Genomic DNA, 18,364 nt, shown 5'->3' on the forward strand with positions numbered 1-18,364 from the left:
GCTGTACCTTCTCTGAGACAGATTTGTTTTTCTGGCAGTCCATGGTACTTAAGTATTCTTTGCCAACACTAATTCAAATACATCTGTTTTTCTACCGTCTTCTTATTCATTGTCAACCTTCACATTCATACTGGGTAATTGAGAATACTATGGGTTGAATCAAGCACACTTTAGTCCTTGAAATGACCTCTTTGCTCTTTAATACTTTAAAGAGGTCTTTTGCAGAAGATTTGTCTAATGCAGTCTGTCAGTTTAATTTGCCTGCTGTTTCCAAGAGTGTTGATTGTGGATCCAAACAAAATTAAGTCTTTGGCAACTTCAGTCTTCTCCATTGATCATTATGTTATTTACTGGTCTAGTTGTGGGGATTTTTCTTTTCTTTACATCGAGGGCAATATCCAAACTGAAAGCTTAATTACAGACCATAGAGAACATAAAATCATGATTGGCAACATCAGTTCGCCACTTTTTTAGGCAGAACTGAAAAGTGGTGGGGAGGACCATGATTGGGATACATACACAACTGCAGATTAGAAAGGTTTATAGGATTGCTTCTGGGCCCCTTAAGCCACCTAGCTACTCGCTATTGGAGAGGAGGGTGTTTGTATAACTCATGACCCTGTAACCCTGGCCTTCCAACTTCTATTAAGAACATACCCAAGCAAGCCCACTGAGGGCAAGGCTGTCCCTTCCTGGCCTGGCTTCTGCTGTTGTTAAGTGCTGTAGAGTGGATTCAGACTCGTAGAGGCACTGTATAAGATTTCTGAAAAGTAGGACCTTGAAGTTAGCAGTGCAGTGCTTATCCTGCAGCACCACACAAGGACTCCCTGGGATGGCTAGGGGAATCATAGTCTACTTCAAATGTACTCTACCTAAGGATAAAGCTTCTGCCCACTGCTTCTTAATGATCAGAAAGAATTTAATTAGAGAATGAATTTATGTCAAGACTCAAAATGAAGTTAGAGCCCCCTCTGTAAACCACAGGCTCAAAAACCAAGTACTTAGAATTTAAGCTGTAATACAACTCTTAAATAATTTCTGTGGCTTGGGCAAGTCCCTGAAATAGTTAATTTGAAAAATAGGAATAATTGTTTTCAAAATTAGAGGAGGTTGTTGTTGTAGGTGCCATTGTGTTGAACCGATGCACAACAGAATAAAACACTGCCCGGTCCTGCACTATCCTCACAATCATTGTTATGCTTGAGCCCACTGCTGTTGCCACTGTGTTAAATGTTATATGTGGTGCTGTAGGATAAACACTGGACTGTGAAACATAGTGTCAGCTGTTCAGACCCACCAAATGCTGCTTAGAAACCCTATAAAGGGTCGCTATGAGTCAGAACCAACTTGTCACTAACAACAATGCTAAATATTATATATTAAATTTTCCATACAGTGTGTAGCAAGGAAACTCTTCCCATAGTTACCATTATTGTTTGGGCATGATTTATTATTCATAACTAATAATAGGTAGTGTATGTATAGTACTATACATCTTACAGTATGTTGCAGATTGATCTGAAAGAGCTTATTCACTAGCATACCTATAGCATGCCAGTAAGCTAGAATTGTCTTCAAAAAGTGATTTAAAATTTTATGATGTTAATATGTAGTGTTCTGTTTTGACAGGAAGTACTTAAACAGCTACAAGGAAGTATTGAAGATGAAGCTATGACTTCTTCTGGACAGATTGACTTATTAGAACGTCTTAAAGGTAGGAATTTTTAAAGTGTTTTACAGTAATTTTTAAGCTCAGATTGTCGATTGTAGGTGTGGTGCTGTAGAATAATCTCTGGACTGCTAACCACAAGGTCGGTGGTTCAAAACTTGCCAGCTGTTCTTCAAAAACCCTCTCCCAGGGTTACTATGAATTGAAATTGATGTAACACTTAACAGCAATATACATTCAAATGCAGCTTTCTCTTGGTTTGAATATTGAGATCAGTTTTCTTGTTTTCAGTCTTAACTGATGGGATGTCCAAGGGAACTTTAAAAAAAAAAAAAAAATTTGGAAAAAATGGAATTAAATGATTTGTTTGAAAGGTCCATGTCAAAACATGGAAAGTACTTAATAATTGAAGCTGGGCAGGGAAATTGCCCTTTAGTCCCAAAGTACTATTACCTAGAGGGACTTGGTGGACATTTGTCTTATTTTTCTTTAATATACTCTTTATTTTCCTTGGCCCAGGCTGGCTTTGCATGAAAAGTTTAGTCGTTCAATTTCTACATAAATTTATTTAGTCACATGTATTTGTGGCTTCCTGTTAGTAAATCAGAGCTGCAGGCTTCTGAACCAAGCTGTGTATCCTTTTCTAGAGTCTATGTGTCAAGGCTCAGTATATTGTTTTTTTGCAAGCCCTCAGAGAGCCAGCCCTATTGAGACTCAGTCACTTTCTGTTTTTTGAAAGACTCTTCCTTTTGGGTCACCTTCTTACCTTTACCTCAACCAGGGGTCAGTAGATTTCTCTTAGTACACTTCATTTGTGATAAGGATTTCCTTTGTTTCCTGCATAAACTTCTGCTCAGTTGTTACCATAATTTCATACTCCTTCAGAAATATATATTTTCAGTCATTTTATAAAGTCAGTTAAATTTGGAGGTCTAAAATATAAAACTAAGATATCACCTTTTAAACACTGTAACAAAATTAAGAATATCATAAAATACAGCAAGTTATATAAGAACTTATTTCTATTTTATTTAGAGCTTAACTTAGACAGCAGTAATTTCCCTGGAGTGAAACTACGGTCAAAAATGTCCCTCCGTTCTTATGGAAGCCGTGAAGGATCTATATCAAGTCGTTCAGGGGAGTGTAGTCCTGTCCCTATGGGTTCATTTCCAAGAAGAGGGTTTGTCAATGGAAGCAGAGAAAGTACTGGCTATTTAGAAGAACTTGAAAAAGAAAGGTAACTTTTGTTCATCAAAAACCTAAACATTGATTTATATACTATAATTTATTGCTGTTGTTTTTGTTTTGTGATACAAGATATAAATTCTGAAGCATATATGATAAATCATTGCTAATATAGAGCACTACATTATGTTAAAGATAACATGTTAGTGATTAAATTTATCTTAAATCTAAAAATGTAAACAAGATAATTTCTTAAGCTACTAAGATTTCTTCTATGTCACTTCAGTATTTCTAATTATGTGTTGAAGCACTATACATAATCACAGTGTTTACATCTGATTAAAATATATAATTAATTTTTTATTTAATTTCTGGTAGTCTGTTAAATTAAATTCAGAGTGTACTGTATCCTGTATAAGGTGATTGGTTCCATCATAGAAGTGATCACAAGTGAAATGTGTCTCAGTAGATCAGTTTCAATGTCTGTAAAAATTACTTGAACTATGTAATGAGTTATGGTTCCTCACAGCTGGTATATTTTTCTCTTCCTGAAGTTAAAATGATCTCAGTACAAATATTAGAATATCATTATTAAGAACTTCAGTAAGTTTTTCACCTCCCCAGAAGATTGCATTTTTTAAGGCAGGAATGATGCTTTATTATTTATATTCCTAAAAGTTCTATTAGATGCTCCAGTGTTAGAGTGTATAAATGTTACATATTAGCTCCATGACCTTGGTGATCATCATTAAACTTTTTGGGTCTTCTGTAAAATGGGAATTGGTACTAGCTTGTGGGATTGTTGTGCAAATTAGTTGTTTTTTATTGTAGTTGAGAATATACACAGCAGAACATACACCATAACATGTAAAGTTCAGAGATGGTGATTACATTTTTTAGTTTTGCAACCATTCTCATCCTTCTCTGAGTGTTTCTTCCCTATTAACATAAGCTCAGGGTCCCTTAAATGTCCTCTATAATCTTTCAAGTTGTTAAAAAAAAAAAAATAGAAACAACTCTTACGGCAGACATTATTTGTTAGGCTAAGCAATACTTTAGTTTTAAGAAGACTTTAGGGGATAGTTGTTGTTTAAGGCTTAAAGGTTATCTCAAGGCATAGGATGTTAGTTTCGTGAATTCATCCAGCCTCCATTGTTGTTGTTAGGTGCGGTCCAGTCGGTACCGACTCATAGTGACCCTGTGTATAACAGAATGAAACCCTGCATGGTCCTGGAACAACCTCACAGTTGTTGCCACGCTTGAACCCATTGATGCTGCCATACTGCCAATCCATCTCTCTGGGGGTCTTTCTCTTTTTCTCTGACCGTCCACGTTATCAAACATGACATCCTTCTCTAGCGACTGGTCCTTCCTGACAATATGTCTGAAAGATGAGAGACAAAATTTGGCCATCCTGCCTCGAAGGAGCACTCTGGCTGCACTTCTTTCAATGTCTATCTGTTGGTTCTTTTGGCAGCCCATGGCACTTTCAATATTCTCCTCCAACACCATAACTCAAAAGCATCAATTCTTCTACGATCTTCCTTATTCACTGTCCAGCTTTCGCATGCATATGAGTTTATTGAAAATACCAGGGTTTGGGTCTGGCGCACCTTAGTCTTCAAGCTGACGTCTTTCCTCTTCAACATTTTAAAAAGGTCTTGTGCAACAAATTTGCCTAATGCAATACATCATTTGATGTCTTGATTGCTGCTTCTATGAGTGTTGATAGTTGATCCAAGAAGAATGAAGTACTTGACAACTTCAGTCTTTGCTCTGTTGATAAGAATGTTGTTTATTGGTCCAGTGTTGAGGATTTTTGTTTTCTTTACATTGAGATGCAATCCATATGTGGTCTTTGAATCTTCATCATTAAGTATTTTAAGTTGTCTTCACTTTCAGCAAGAAAGGTTTTATCAGCTGCATATCACAGGTCATTAATGAGTTTTCCTCCAATCCTGATGCAACATTTTTCTTCATATAACCCAGCTTCTCAGATTATTTGCTCAACATACAAGTTGAATAAGTATGGTGAAAAAATACAGCCCTGTTGCACACCTTTATTATTCATTGTTCCCATGTTCTGTTTGAACAACTGCCCCTTGGTCCATGTACAGATTCTTCATGAGCACAATTAAGTGTTCCAGAATACTCATACTCCACAATATTGTCCATAGCTTGTCATGATCCACACAATCAAAAGCCTTTGCATAGTCAATAAAGAACAGGTAAACATCCTTCTGATATTCTCTGCTTTCAGCCAAGATCCATCGGACATCAGCAATGATATCTCTCGTTCCACGGCCTCTTCTGAATCCAGATTGAACCTCTGGAAGTTGTCAATGTATGCTTGCAGCCATTTCAGTATTACCTTTAGTAAAACTTTACTTGCGTGGGATATCAGATATTGTCCCATGATTTCTGCATTCCGTTGGGTCATCTCTCTTTGGAATGGGCACAAATACAGATCTTTTCCAATCAGTTGGCCTGTTAGTTGTATTCCAGGTTTCTTGGCATAGATGAGTAAGTGCCTCCAGTGCTGCCTCTCTTTCTTGAAAGATTTCAGTTTTTATTCCATCAATTCCTGGTGCCTTGTTCTTTGCCAATTTCTTCAATGCACCTTGAACTTCCTTCCTAAGTATCATTGGCTCTTGATCCTATGCTACCTCTTGAAACGGTTGAACATTAACCATTTCCTTTTGGTACAGTGACTCTGTATATTCCTTCCATCTTCTTTTGATGCTTTCTGCATCATTCAGTAATTTTCCTAGAGAGTCCTTCAATAATGAAAGTCGAGACTTGAATCTTTTCTTCAGTTACCCCAGCTTGAGTAATGCTGAGCGTGTTCTTCCCTTTTGGTTTTCTGATTCCAGGTCTTTGCACATTTCATTGTAATATTTGACCTTTTCTTCTCAAGCTGACCTTTGAAATTTTCTGTTCATCTTCTTTCATTTGCTTTAGCATCTCTACATTGGAGAGCTAGTTTCAGTGTCTCTTCTGGCATCCATTTTGATCTTTTCTTTCTTTCTTGTCTTAATGACTTTTTGTTATCTTCCAGTATAATGTTCTTCATGTCATCCCACAACTCTTCTGATCTTTCGTCTTTAGTGATTACTGTATCAGATCTCTTCTTCAGGTATCTCTAAATTCAGGTGAAATATATTCAAGGTCATGTTTTGGCCCCTGTGGACTTGTTTTCATTTTCTTCAGCTTCAGTTTGAATTTACATATGAGTAATTGATGATCTGTTCCACAGTCTGCCCCTGGCCTTGTTTTCACTGATGCTATGGAGCTTTTCCATCTTCTCTTTCCGCAGATGTAGTCTATTTGATTTCTTTGTATTCCATATGGTCGTTTCCGTGCGTGTAATCGTCTCTTATGCTGTCTAAAGAAGGTATTTGAAATGAACAAATCGTTGATTTTGCAGAATTCTGTTATGCAATCTCCAGCACTATTTCTATCACCAAGGCTTAATTTTCCAACTACTTATACTTCCTCTTTGTTCCCAACCTTTGCATTCCAATCTCCAGTAATGATCAATACACCTTGATTGCATGTTTGATCAATTTCAGATTGAAGAAGTTGGTAGAATTCTTCTATTTTGTCTTCACTGACTTCAGTGGTTGGTGCATACATTTGAATAACAGTGGTATTAACTGCGCTTCCCTGTAGGCACATGGGTATTTTCCTGTCACACACATCGTTGTACCTCATGACTGATCTGGGTATGTTCTTTTTGACAATGAATTCAACACCATTCCTCTTCAATTTGTTACTCCTCTCATAGTAAACCATATGGTTGTCAGATTCAAAGTGGCCAATACCAGTCCATTTCAGCTCACTAATCCTAAGATATCGATGTTGATGCATTCCATTTCATTTTTGACAACTTCCAATTTTCCTAGATTTATAATTCGTACATTCCATGTTCCAATTATTAATGGATGTTTACAGCTGTTTCGCTTTATTATGAGTTGTGCCCCATCAGCAAATGAAGGTCCAGTGGGCTTTTCTCCCACGGGCTTTACTTATTCATGTCCTTACTGTCAACTCTACTTTGAGGTGGCAGCTCTTCCGTAATCGCATTTTGAGTGCCTTCCAACCTGAGGGGCTCATTTTCCGGCACTATATCTGACAGTGTTTCTCTGCTATTCATAAGGTTTTCAGTGACTGAATATTCGGAAGTAGTTCATCACTCCTTCTAACTAGTTTGTCTTCATCTGGAAGCTTATCTGTCCACTGTGGGTGACCCTGCTGGTATTTAAAATACCAGTGGCATAGCTTCCAGAATCACAGCAACTCAAAGCCACCACAGTACAGCAAACTGACAGATGAGTGGTGGCCAGCTTCCATTACTCCAGAAAATTTGGATTCCATGAGAATTTTTAATACTGTTCTATTTTCCCCCTTTTGACCATGATTCCTCTACAGAATCTGATCAAAATATTCAGTAATGGTAAATGGTCGCCGTTCAGTTCTTCTGACGTCATAATAAAGAAGACCATTATTCATGGAGGCAGTTTGGTATACATTTCATACCCTCCTCCTAAAGCATGTCATTAGGCAAATTAATTGGGATGTTGCATGAAGCCATGACCCTAAACCTCCAAACCAGGACATCAAACTCCATGAGGTATTTGACTGTATGTAAACAGCCTTAGGAGCTTTGATGTGGCACTCTGGGTTAATGAGCCAGACTGCAAAGTCGTTTGAACTGCAAGGTTGGTGGTTCAAGCTCACCAGTCACTCCTTGGAAACCCTATACAGGGTCGCTATGGGTCGGAACTGACTCGATGGCACTTAACAACAAGAAGCAGTCTTAGCACCTACTCTCCTTCCTTCCCCTCCTCCCACCCCCCACTGTAACTATATCATTCATACAACTTTTGCCAATTCAGCTTTATACAACCATGCAAGTTATAGACAGCAATTACATTAATCAGCTGTGACACTCTACTCTTAATCAAAGTGATTTTTCTCCTTGTAAGCAAAATGTAAGGAGCTCTGATGGCGTAGTGGTTATAAATTGGGTTGCAAACCTTAAAGTCAGCAGTTCGAAACTACCAGCTGTTCTGTGGGAGAAAGATGAGGCTTTCTGCTCCCATAAAGATTTACAGCCTCAGATATCCTGTACAGGGTCGCTATAAGTCGGTTCCAACTCCATGGCACATAACCACTACCACCACCAAGCAAGATGTAAAAACTAGATACTGATGTATGGAAAATAGCCATCATATCTCACTGAGAAGAAAAGGATCTTTCTCTTTGCACCCATCTATAAGTATAAGGATAATAATCTGGAGTCCTGGTATGCCACTGTGGATTAATGCACTCGACTACAAAGTCAATTTGAACCACAAAGGAGGCAGTTCAAGTTCACCAGCTGCTCCTTGGAAACCCTATTCAGGGTCACTATGAGTCAGAACCAACTTGACAACAACAATAACAATCTGCACCAAAAGTGATATTAAGCTATAGTAAATCTCTATTTCATACCTCAAATCCGGACTATTTTCTGTCTAATGGTATGGGAAACACTATCCTGAAAAATAGGGAGAGCTCACTAGGGCTCGGTGTATTTGATCTCTTGTCCCCTTGAAGTTCTGTTAAGAGGCAAAGGACATTTGAATATGCCAACTTTACTAGAAAGTTCTTTGCTTCATGTAAGTAAAGTTTTGCTTTCACTAACAGAATGAGAACTTAATTTGAGGTATAGGCTTTACTAGCCCTGGTATGGCACTGTAGGAGAAGCACTGGGCCAGTAACACAAGGTTAGCAGTTCAAACCCACCAGCCGCTTTTGGAAACCATTTATAGGATTGCTATGAGTCGTAACCAACTCGGTGGCACATAACAAGTAGCCTTCACTGCAAACACTAGTCTGTAAACTACAAATGCTGCCAAAAGTATCAAGAAGACTTGGAGTAAAAATGTTCTTGTTTTCCGTCTTGACATTATCTATTTTTGTTTTACTTTGATTCTTTCCAGACTTCCAAAGTTCTTTTAATTTAAACCCATGGAAAGGTTATTTTTCTGTTCAAAGATTTAAATGCAGTGCTCTTGGTGTATTTTTTTTTTTTTAATGTAAATAGCTTTAGACTAGTATTCTGAGTTTTAACTTCAAGTAGAGAATAGATTTCTTCCCAAAATAGTTAAAAGTTCTTAATCCCTTTCTGATGTTACTGTTTTGAGCTGGTTGTTGTTTTTCCCTGCAGATGGTACTGCTTGTTCTAATTCAGGCATTATTACACACTATGAAATGTAGCTTTATCTTAGAAGAAATGGTATTGTTGAATGGTTCTCAATCCTGTTAGTGTCACTAAATGCGCTTAAAAATTCTGATGTCCACAAACATTTGGTTTAATTGTTCCAACATGAAACCCAGGCATTGTCTTGTTTGTTTACTTGGTTTGGTTTTTAAGTTCTTTAGCTGATGATTCTAATGCATACTTAAGATTTTCAACCATAGTGTAAAAATGGTATCATTGCAATTTGTTGTTGTTGAGTTGGTTCTGACTCTTAGTGACACTTTTAGGATTTCCACACTGCCAACCTTGTGGTTAGCAGTCCAGTGCTTCTCCTAGAACTCTACACCAGGACTCCTAGTTCAGACTAAATCTTAAGTCAGCCATCTAGACAGCAGTGTGACCTTGATAAAATATTTAATTTCACTGAACCTCAGTTTTTTTCCATCTTGTAAGATTCTGATGAGATGAAAGGTAAAGTATCTTGCATACTTAGCAGAGTATCGAGTGCACAGTTTATGCACTATGCATGGTAGCTATTATTTTGTAGGTATTTGACACAGATATTTGAGATTTATTGGTCAATTAACCTGCCACTGGCAGAAAATTTAAATCCTATTAGGATAAAACCTATCCAGTGTTGGCAGGAAATCTAGATTTTATTAGAATAAAACTGTCCCGTTGTTAATAGTTTCAGTACGTTTTTCATATATCCTATGGAATTATTCTATGGATAATTATTTGCTTGGAATAACTCTTAGTGTATGGGGTTTTTTTTTTTGTTTGTTTGTTTTTTTCTGGTCATTTATAAGTAACAAGAATCATTAGCACAATAAGTATTTGCACAGATTGAGTCAGGAGTTTTCATTTCTAATTCAGATATTCATCTATAAAGTTGTTTGATAAGTACTTTATGGAAGGACCAGGCTGAGGCTAAAATGTTGACTTTTGTTCTGCCAGTGTTCTTGTTGGTTCTCAATGCTATTTGTCTTAAAGCTTGTTATATGTTGTTAAATACCGTTGAGTAGACCCATAGTGACCCAGTATAGGTTTTCCAAAGAGCAGATGGTGAGCTTGAACTGCCAACCTTGCAGTTAAAACAGCTTTGCAGTCTGGCACATTAACCCACAGCAATGAATATAATGCCTTAGAAACACAAATGAGAATTTTATTGTTAGATGCCATCTAATTGGTTCTGACTTACAGCTTGTTTACAACAGAATAAACCACAACTCAGTTCTGTGCCATATTTGAGCCCATTGTTGCAGCCACTGTGTCAGTCCATCTCATTGAGGGTCTTCCTCTTTTGTGCTGATCCTCTACTTTATTAAGCGTGATGTCCTTCAGAGACTGGTCCCTCCTGACAATATGTCTAAAGTATGAAAGATAAAGACTTTCCATCCTCACTTCTAAGGAGTATTGTGACTATACTTCTTCCAAGACAAATTTATTTGTTCCCCTGGCAGTCCACTGTGTACTTAATTTTCTTCAGCAACACCATAATTCAAATGCATTAATCCTTCTCAATCTTCCTTATTCGTTGTCCAGCTTTCCCATGCGGACCAAGTGATTTAAAATACATTGGCTTAAGGAGCAATTTAGTCTAGGTGACATCCTTGTTCTTTCACTCTTTAGAGAGGTCTTTGGCAGAAGATTTGCTCAGTGCAGTACATGTTGTTTGATTTTTTTGACTGCTAGTTTCATGTACATTGATTATGTTGTTCTTGTTAAGTGCCATTGAGTCGATTCCTACCCATACCGACGCTGTATAGGGTTTCTGAGGAGTAGCTGGTGAGCTTGAACCGCCAATCTTTCAGATCAAACAGCTTTGCAGTCTGGGTCGTTAACCCACAGCACCACACCAGGACTCCACATTGATTATTATTGTTGTTGTTGTTAGGTGCCATCAAGTTGGTACCGACCCATAGCAACCTTATGCACAGCAGAATGAAACACTGCCTGATCCTGGGCCAACCTCACTACTGTTTCCACGCTTGAGTCCATTGATGCTTGTCCAGTCCACCTCATTGGGTGTCTTCCTCTTTTTCTATGACCCTCCACTTTAGCAAACATGATATCCTTCTCCAGTGACTGGTCCCTCCTGACAGTATGTCCGAAGTATAAGAGACGAAGTGTGGCCATCCTGGCCTCCAAGGAGCACTCTGGCTGCACTTCTTCCAAAACATATCTATTGATTCTTTTGACAGCCCATGACACTTGCAATATTCTCTTCCAACACCATAACTCAAAAGCATCAATTCTTCTACGGTCTTCCTTATTCACTGTCCAGCTTTTGCGTGCCTATGAGGTTATTGAAAATACCATGGTTTGGGTCAGGCACACCTTAGTCCTCAAGCTAACATCTTTGCTCTTCAACACTTTAAAAAGGTCTTATGCAGCAGATTTGCCTAATGCAATACGTTGTTTGATTACTTGACTGCTGCTTCCATGAGTGTTGATAGTTGATCCAAGAAGAATTAAGTCCTTGACAACTTCACTCTTTTCTCTGTTGATAAGAATGTTGTTTATTGGTCCAGTGGTGAGGATTTTTGTTTTCTTGACATTGAGATGTATTCCATACCGAAGGCTGTGCTCTTTTACCTTCATAAGTAAATGTTTAAGTCCTCTTGACTTTTAGCAAGCAAAGTTGTACCATCTGCGTATCGCAGATTGTTAATGAGTCTTCCTCCAATCCTGATGCCACATTTTTCTTCATATAACACAGCTTCTCAGATTATTTGCTCAGCATACAAGTTGAATAAGTATGGTGAAAGAATACAACCTTGTCGCACACCTTTCTTAATTTTAAACCATTCAGTGTTTCCATGTTCTATTTGAACTGCTGCCTCTTGATCCATGTACAGAATCCTCATGAGCACAGTTAAATGTTCAGGAATGCTCATACTTCTCAGTGTTGTCCATAGCTTGTCATGATCCACACAGTCAAAAGCCTTTGCATAGTCAATAAAGCACAGTTAAACATCTTTCTGATATTCTCTGCTTTCAGCCAACATCCATCAGACATCAGCAATGATAACCCTCGTTCCATGGCCTCTTCTGAATCCATATTGAAACTCTGGAAGTTTTCTGTCAATACATGCTTGCAGTCGTTTCTGTATTACCTTTATTAAAACTTTACTTGCATGGGATATCAAAGATACTGTCCGATGATTTCCGCATTCAGTTGGGTCAACTCTCTTTAGAATGGGCATAAATATGGATCTCTTCTAATCAGTCGGCCAGATAGTCATCTTCCAAATTTCTTGGCAAAGATGAGTGAGTGTCTCCTTTGCCACCTCACTTTCTTGAAAGATTTCAATTTTTATTCCATCAATTCCTAGTGCCTTGTTCTTTGCCAGTTCCTTCAGTGCACCTTGGACTTCCTCCCTAAGTATCAATGGCTCTTGATCATATGCTACCTCTTGAAATGGTTGAACATCAACCATTTCCTTTTGGCACAGCGACTCTGAGTATTCCTTCCATCTTCTTTTGATGCTTTCTGCATCATTCAATAATTGCACAGAGAATTTTTCAATAACAAAACTCGAGGTTTGAATTTTTTCTTCAGTTCCCCCAGCTTAAGAAATGCTGAGTGTGTTCTTCCTTTTTGTTTTTTTTATTCCAGATCTTTGCACATTTTGATTTAGTATTTGGTTTTATCTTCTCGAGCTGATCTTTGAAATTTTCTGTTCAGCTCTTGTACCTCATCAAGTAAATCAAATCCTTGACGACTTCAGTCTTTACTTCATTTGTCATGATGTTCAGTTGTGAGGATTCTTGTGAATGAAAAGCTAGGTGTGTGTTTAACCTTCTGTTTTTGTTGCCTCTTACTATTACAACTTCCTTCCTTCTGAAGATTAATGTTTTGTTTTGTTTTTTCCCCACACCAACCAAAATATCTGTAATAGAACTGTGCAGGCACTTTGTTGAAATAAATATTAGTATATGTGTGTGGTGGGGGGCAATTAGTTGGAAAAAGACCTCAAGTTTTCACTGTGAAAGGTGTCAGGCTTTCTGTTTCTATCCCTATCTCTCATTGCTCCCTCATACACTCCTACGTTATTCCCATCTGAAATATTATTTTTTTCTTACTATTCTTTGTTGTGTTCTGGGATTTGGGGTTTGTTTTGTTTGTTAGCTTTCTTAGATGCTTAAGGTAATATTCAACATTATAAAGTCTTAACTACATAATACCCACTCCTCAGTTATCTTCTATCTTGTTACCCAACATTTTGCACCTACAACTATAGTAAGAAATCTGTCCAGCTACTTTGCACATTTATAACATATGTCTGGTGATAATCAACACCAAGGTTTGAGGCAAATAACACTGTGATGGCTATGGTTGCATGTCTATTTGGCTGGGCCATGATCTTAATGGTTTGGCAATTATGTAATCATGAAATTTGGCAACTATGTAATGGTATAGTCGTCTTCCAGTTTGTGATTTGATTTGCTAATTCTTCATTTTCATATAATGCTCATTTTCACTTAACCTACTATTTATACCATACCGTGTCTATAAATGAGGAATGGGTAGAATCCATAATTCATAATGAGAAGCATTATGAATTTATAGACCGTACCGTGTCTATAAATGAGAAATGGGTAGAGTCCATAATTCATAACGAGAAACATCAATTATCCACCCCACCTTTGTCCTTAGACTTGTTTCATGTGAGCTGCTTACTTACGTGATAATGTTTATATTACTATAATATATACAAGTTATATTACTTGTTTTGTGTGAGATGCGTACTTTCGTGATAAATGTTTATATTACTATGAAGGTTTTTCAAAAAGTTTGTGGAAAAATTCCTTTCATCTTGTAATTGAATTTCCCACAAACTCTTTGTGAAGATCCCTTATAATTCTTGAATTAATGACTTTGGACATGTCTTATTGATGTACCATTTTCAAAGAGGAGGATTTATTAAATTTACTTAATTCCCATCTAGTTTTCAATTCTCTGCTCCCAATTTTTTTATTGTGCACATATACATATATGCATATACATGCATTTGTATATTCTTCCGTTTGCTAACTCTGTAAATTTAAATAACATCATATGTCTTTATTTCTTATGCTATCAATTATTATGTAAAATAGTGCGGCTGCATATTTACACTTTGTTGAGACTGGTGGCATTATGCTGTGTATATCTAAATCTTCATGTGTGTTTGTTTTTTCTATAAATTAATCATATATGTTACAATCCTATCATGTTTTTGTTATGACTGCAATTTTTGGTCATTGGGGAGCCAAGAAATATGTGAGAATTAATTTTCCTCCATGTTGAAAGATTATTTTACCCCCTGTGCTTTTTGAAGGAATAATGGTTCTATTTGGACTTTATCTTTCTTGTATAACTCTTGGGTGTTTTGTTTGTTTGTTTCCCTAGAATTTCTGGTTGCTTTTCTTTTGTTCTGTTGGGAGCAGAAACTTCTGCGTTCATTAGAATACTATGATCTTCTAACTTCATTTTCTACTATTGGAGTTTGTTAATTTTCTGTCATGCTAGAATTTCATATCATTATACTTTGCATTTAGTTCTGCTATATCTAGTGCCCTTGTGGTTCTCACTTGGCTGGAGGGAGGTAAAGTAAATCCTTGCACGAATAACAGTTTGTTTATTTGTTGGATAATTGGGATAGACTAGGTGTGGCACTATAGGGTAAGCACTTGACCACAAGGTCAATTTGAACTGCAAAGTTGCAATTCAAACCCATCAGCCACTTCTTGGAAACTATATACAGGGTCACTATGAGTTAGCACCAGCTTGATGGCACTTAACAGCAGCAATAAAGTTCAATGTCATTTTCCTCCTTTATTACATACCTAATGTGAAATTTATACTAGCCTGATGATCTTTCCTTTGTAGGCCGCTATTTCTTCCTTTTAATTTTTTTAGAATGCCATTGGTGTGGGTATTTTCTTCATTCATCATGCTAGATGTGTTTATTCATTCTACAGTCTTTACAAATCCTGTTGTATTATTTCTGTGATGATTTCATTTCCTCTTGTGTTCTCAATTTCTAGACATCCCTTAAGTTGTGATTAACACTATGATTGGGGTTTTTGTTTTGTTTTTGCCTTTCTTGATTACTCAAGGTAAATGCCAGAAAGTCAGACAAATTCAGGATTCAAACCCTTGTTTATGGCTCTGCAAACTGTTTTGAAACTGACTTTTCAGCCTACAGTGTTGTTGTTAAGTACCGTCTAGTTGATTCCAACCCATAGCGACCCTGTATAGGGTTTCCAAAGAGCAGCTGGTGAGCTTGAACCGCCGACCTTGCAATTCTAATGGCTTTGCAGTCTGTCGCATTAACCCACAGTGCCACACCAGGACTCCTACAAAGAGCATAAGAATAATTACCTCAAGGGATTGTCATGAGAATCAAATTAGACTTTTTTATAAGTACTTAGCACTTGTTTGGAACATAGAACATTCATAAAAGCTGTGTCATTGCCTTATTAACTATTCCTTGGTTAAGATGAAGATTTTACAAGAGCATCCATATTTAATATGAGATGACTCTATAATAGGGATCATGCTCTGTGGGTGCCCTCTGGTGGTCATTTCAGAATGTGTCATGGAACTCCTCTTAACCCATCCCGAGTTCTCATGCACCATCAAAGCTTAAATTCACTCTTGAGTCCTTGACTCTGATGCCTCCCCTCTCCCTGCCCAATCTTAACCTTTTAAGATATCACCCATCTCTCAAGGCCCACCTTCCAAGGTATGCGCTTTGCAGAACAATCAATCTTATGAGATGAAAAGGGCAGCTCAGGAGACAGAAAGGGATAGGAAAGAAGGAAGAATGGAAATAGTAAACACAGGGAAAAAGTGGGAAGAGCACTGATGCATATGGGGATTGCAATCAATGTGACAAAACAAAATGTCTATGAATTGTTCAGTGGAAAACCAATTTGCTCTGTAAACTTACATCCAAATCACAATAAAAAGATTTTTTTTTAAAAAAGAAGATGAAGTATTTTAGAGAGATCCTTGCCTAGAGTATGAGATTTCCTTTGACATATTTGGCGTCAGAAGTGGAATCTCAAAGGTGCATTGCCAACTTAGAGGCAAGATAGCAGGGTAAGCAGAGGTACTAAGCAGACCCTCTACAACAAAGGACACCAAGTGAAACTGATACAAATAGTGATCCTGAAACCCTGAGCTTCAAAAGATAGGACCAAGAAGTGGATTGAGTGCCAACTAGAAGAGGAAGCTAAGAACAGGAGCCATGAGAGGAAGAAAAACGAACGGACTGTTAGCTGATGTGGAGTGGGGTGGTCATCTTAAGCTTTGCAAGTAGCTGTCCATACAGTGACCTGCAAGCAAAGGACAAGCCTGGAGATTGGCAGAAAGGGGGTTGTGTGCCCTCCTGGTAGCCAGGAGCGTGTCCAGTCCCTGCACTCACCAATCCAGCAGCCAGTGACACCCACTCATGCACAGCCTCAGCTCTACCTGTGGTTCAGTACCGGGAGTGCCACTCCTGCTTCCAGAGGTGTGTGAACCTGCCCTGGACTATGCTACGCAAACAACAAACAGAAAGTTTCATTCATATTCCCAGTCCCAATCGCATCCACCAGGAAATATGAGTGTCTAAGAATGCACCAACATGCAAACATCAATTAAATATAAATACAAGGCCACCACAATGTCTCAGAGAACACATTTTTGATTTATCAAATATGATAAAATTAAGGTAATTCCAAATAAACAGAAATGAAAAGAATTTGCAAACAGCAGACTACCCTTACCAAAAATACTAAAGGGTGTTCTTTGGACAGATAATCAACAACAGCTGATAAAGCTTGAGACTAACATACATGACTATATCATCCAGAACTCAGTGCAGATGTGTTGCTAGGTGCCGTGGAGTTGGTTCCAACTCATAAGTCTATATACAACTCCTGGTGTGGCACTGTAGTATCAGCACTGGGCTGCTAGCCATGGGACAAACTGTTCAGGCCCACCAGCAACTCCTTGGAAACCCTATTCAGGGTTGCCTTGAGTTGGATTTAACTCAGTGGCACTTCAACAATAACAGCATTGGGTTTCTGATGAGCAATTGGTGGGTTTGAACTGCTGACTTTGTCATTATTGTTCAGTGCTTATTTGACGGTGTCATTAGCCCAAATATAGAAGTATTTGAAGTAAAAGAAACTTCCAAAAAGGCAACCAGAGATACCATTTGCAACAAGAACAACAAAAACAACCAAAGAAAATAATGCAGCTACAATACTTGCAAATGAAAAGAAAATCAAGGAGATTTCAAGAAAAAAAAAAACAAAAACACCCTAACTGTAACCCTTATTCCTGGCCCTATCATAACCCTCACCCTTACCACTAGCCCTTGTACTAACCATAAACTTAACACTAAATGAAGTCCTAAGCCTAGCCATACTCTAAGCCTAACTCCTTATTCCTTTGTTGTTGGGGTCTGTTGATTTGGTTCCGACTCATAGCAAACCCTGTGTAGGGTTTCCGAGGAACAACTGGTGGGTTTGAGCCATCAGCCTTGTGGTTAGAAGTCCAGTGCTTACCAGTGTCACCCCAGGATTCACTTATTCCTACCCTCCCCCCAACACTCCCCAAAACAAAAGGTGCATTGCCTTCAATAACTCGGAGGTATCAAGGACTCAGGCTTTGGGACCAACTGAGCCATTGGTCTCTCATCCCAGACTCTCAAGCATGGTCTCAAAATAAATAGCTTCTTGAATCTGAACTCCACTCCTTTGCATTGTACCTCTTGGAGTTTTATTGAAGAATTTGTTCTTTCAGTTCAGCTTATCTCTCTGAAAAAACAAATGCAATTGCACTCCTTTCAGGACTTAGATGAAGTATTCTAGGAAAGATGACTAACATCTTATTTAGATGAAAAAGTAAAAACTCTTTAATATCAAGATTTTAATGATTATAAAATTCTCTAAGTCCCAGACTTTAAAATCCAAAATTAGTTTTTCATTCATTCATTATTAGTGTACCTACTCCACTTACCAACTATCTTGTTATTCAGTGTTGTGCAATTATGATAATACTTAAAAATATGCTAACCGTTTTGCGCATTAGCAGCATACATCTGACAGAAACGAACTCCAAGGTACAAGTTGAGAGTTACATTGGCCTTGATGGTTAAGGTATGTGTCAGTCTCACTGGGCCATGATTCTCAGTGGTTTGACAGTTATGTAATGATATAGCCATTCTCCATTGTTTTTATCTAATTTGATTATACTCCATTTTCACATAACACTTATT

At 37.8% G+C, this 18,364-nt stretch overlaps 1 protein-coding gene across 2 annotated transcripts in view; it reads left to right on the forward strand.

Moving 5' to 3' along the window:
• APC (adenomatous polyposis coli) overlaps nt 1-18,364 on the forward strand; it is a 219,452-nt gene that overhangs the window by 108,692 nt on the left and 92,396 nt on the right. For both annotated transcript variants that reach the window (XM_006875511.1, XM_006875510.1), the window contains 2 exons: nt 1,630-1,714; nt 2,705-2,906. In XM_006875511.1, coding sequence (XP_006875573.1) covers nt 1,630-1,714; nt 2,705-2,906 — 287 coding nt within the window. The remainder of the gene's footprint in view (nt 1-1,629; nt 1,715-2,704; nt 2,907-18,364) is intronic.

Source organism: Chrysochloris asiatica, unplaced genomic scaffold, assembly GCF_000296735.1.
Source record: "Chrysochloris asiatica unplaced genomic scaffold, ChrAsi1.0 scaffold00330, whole genome shotgun sequence".
NCBI lineage: Eukaryota > Metazoa > Chordata > Mammalia > Afrosoricida > Chrysochloridae > Chrysochloris > Chrysochloris asiatica.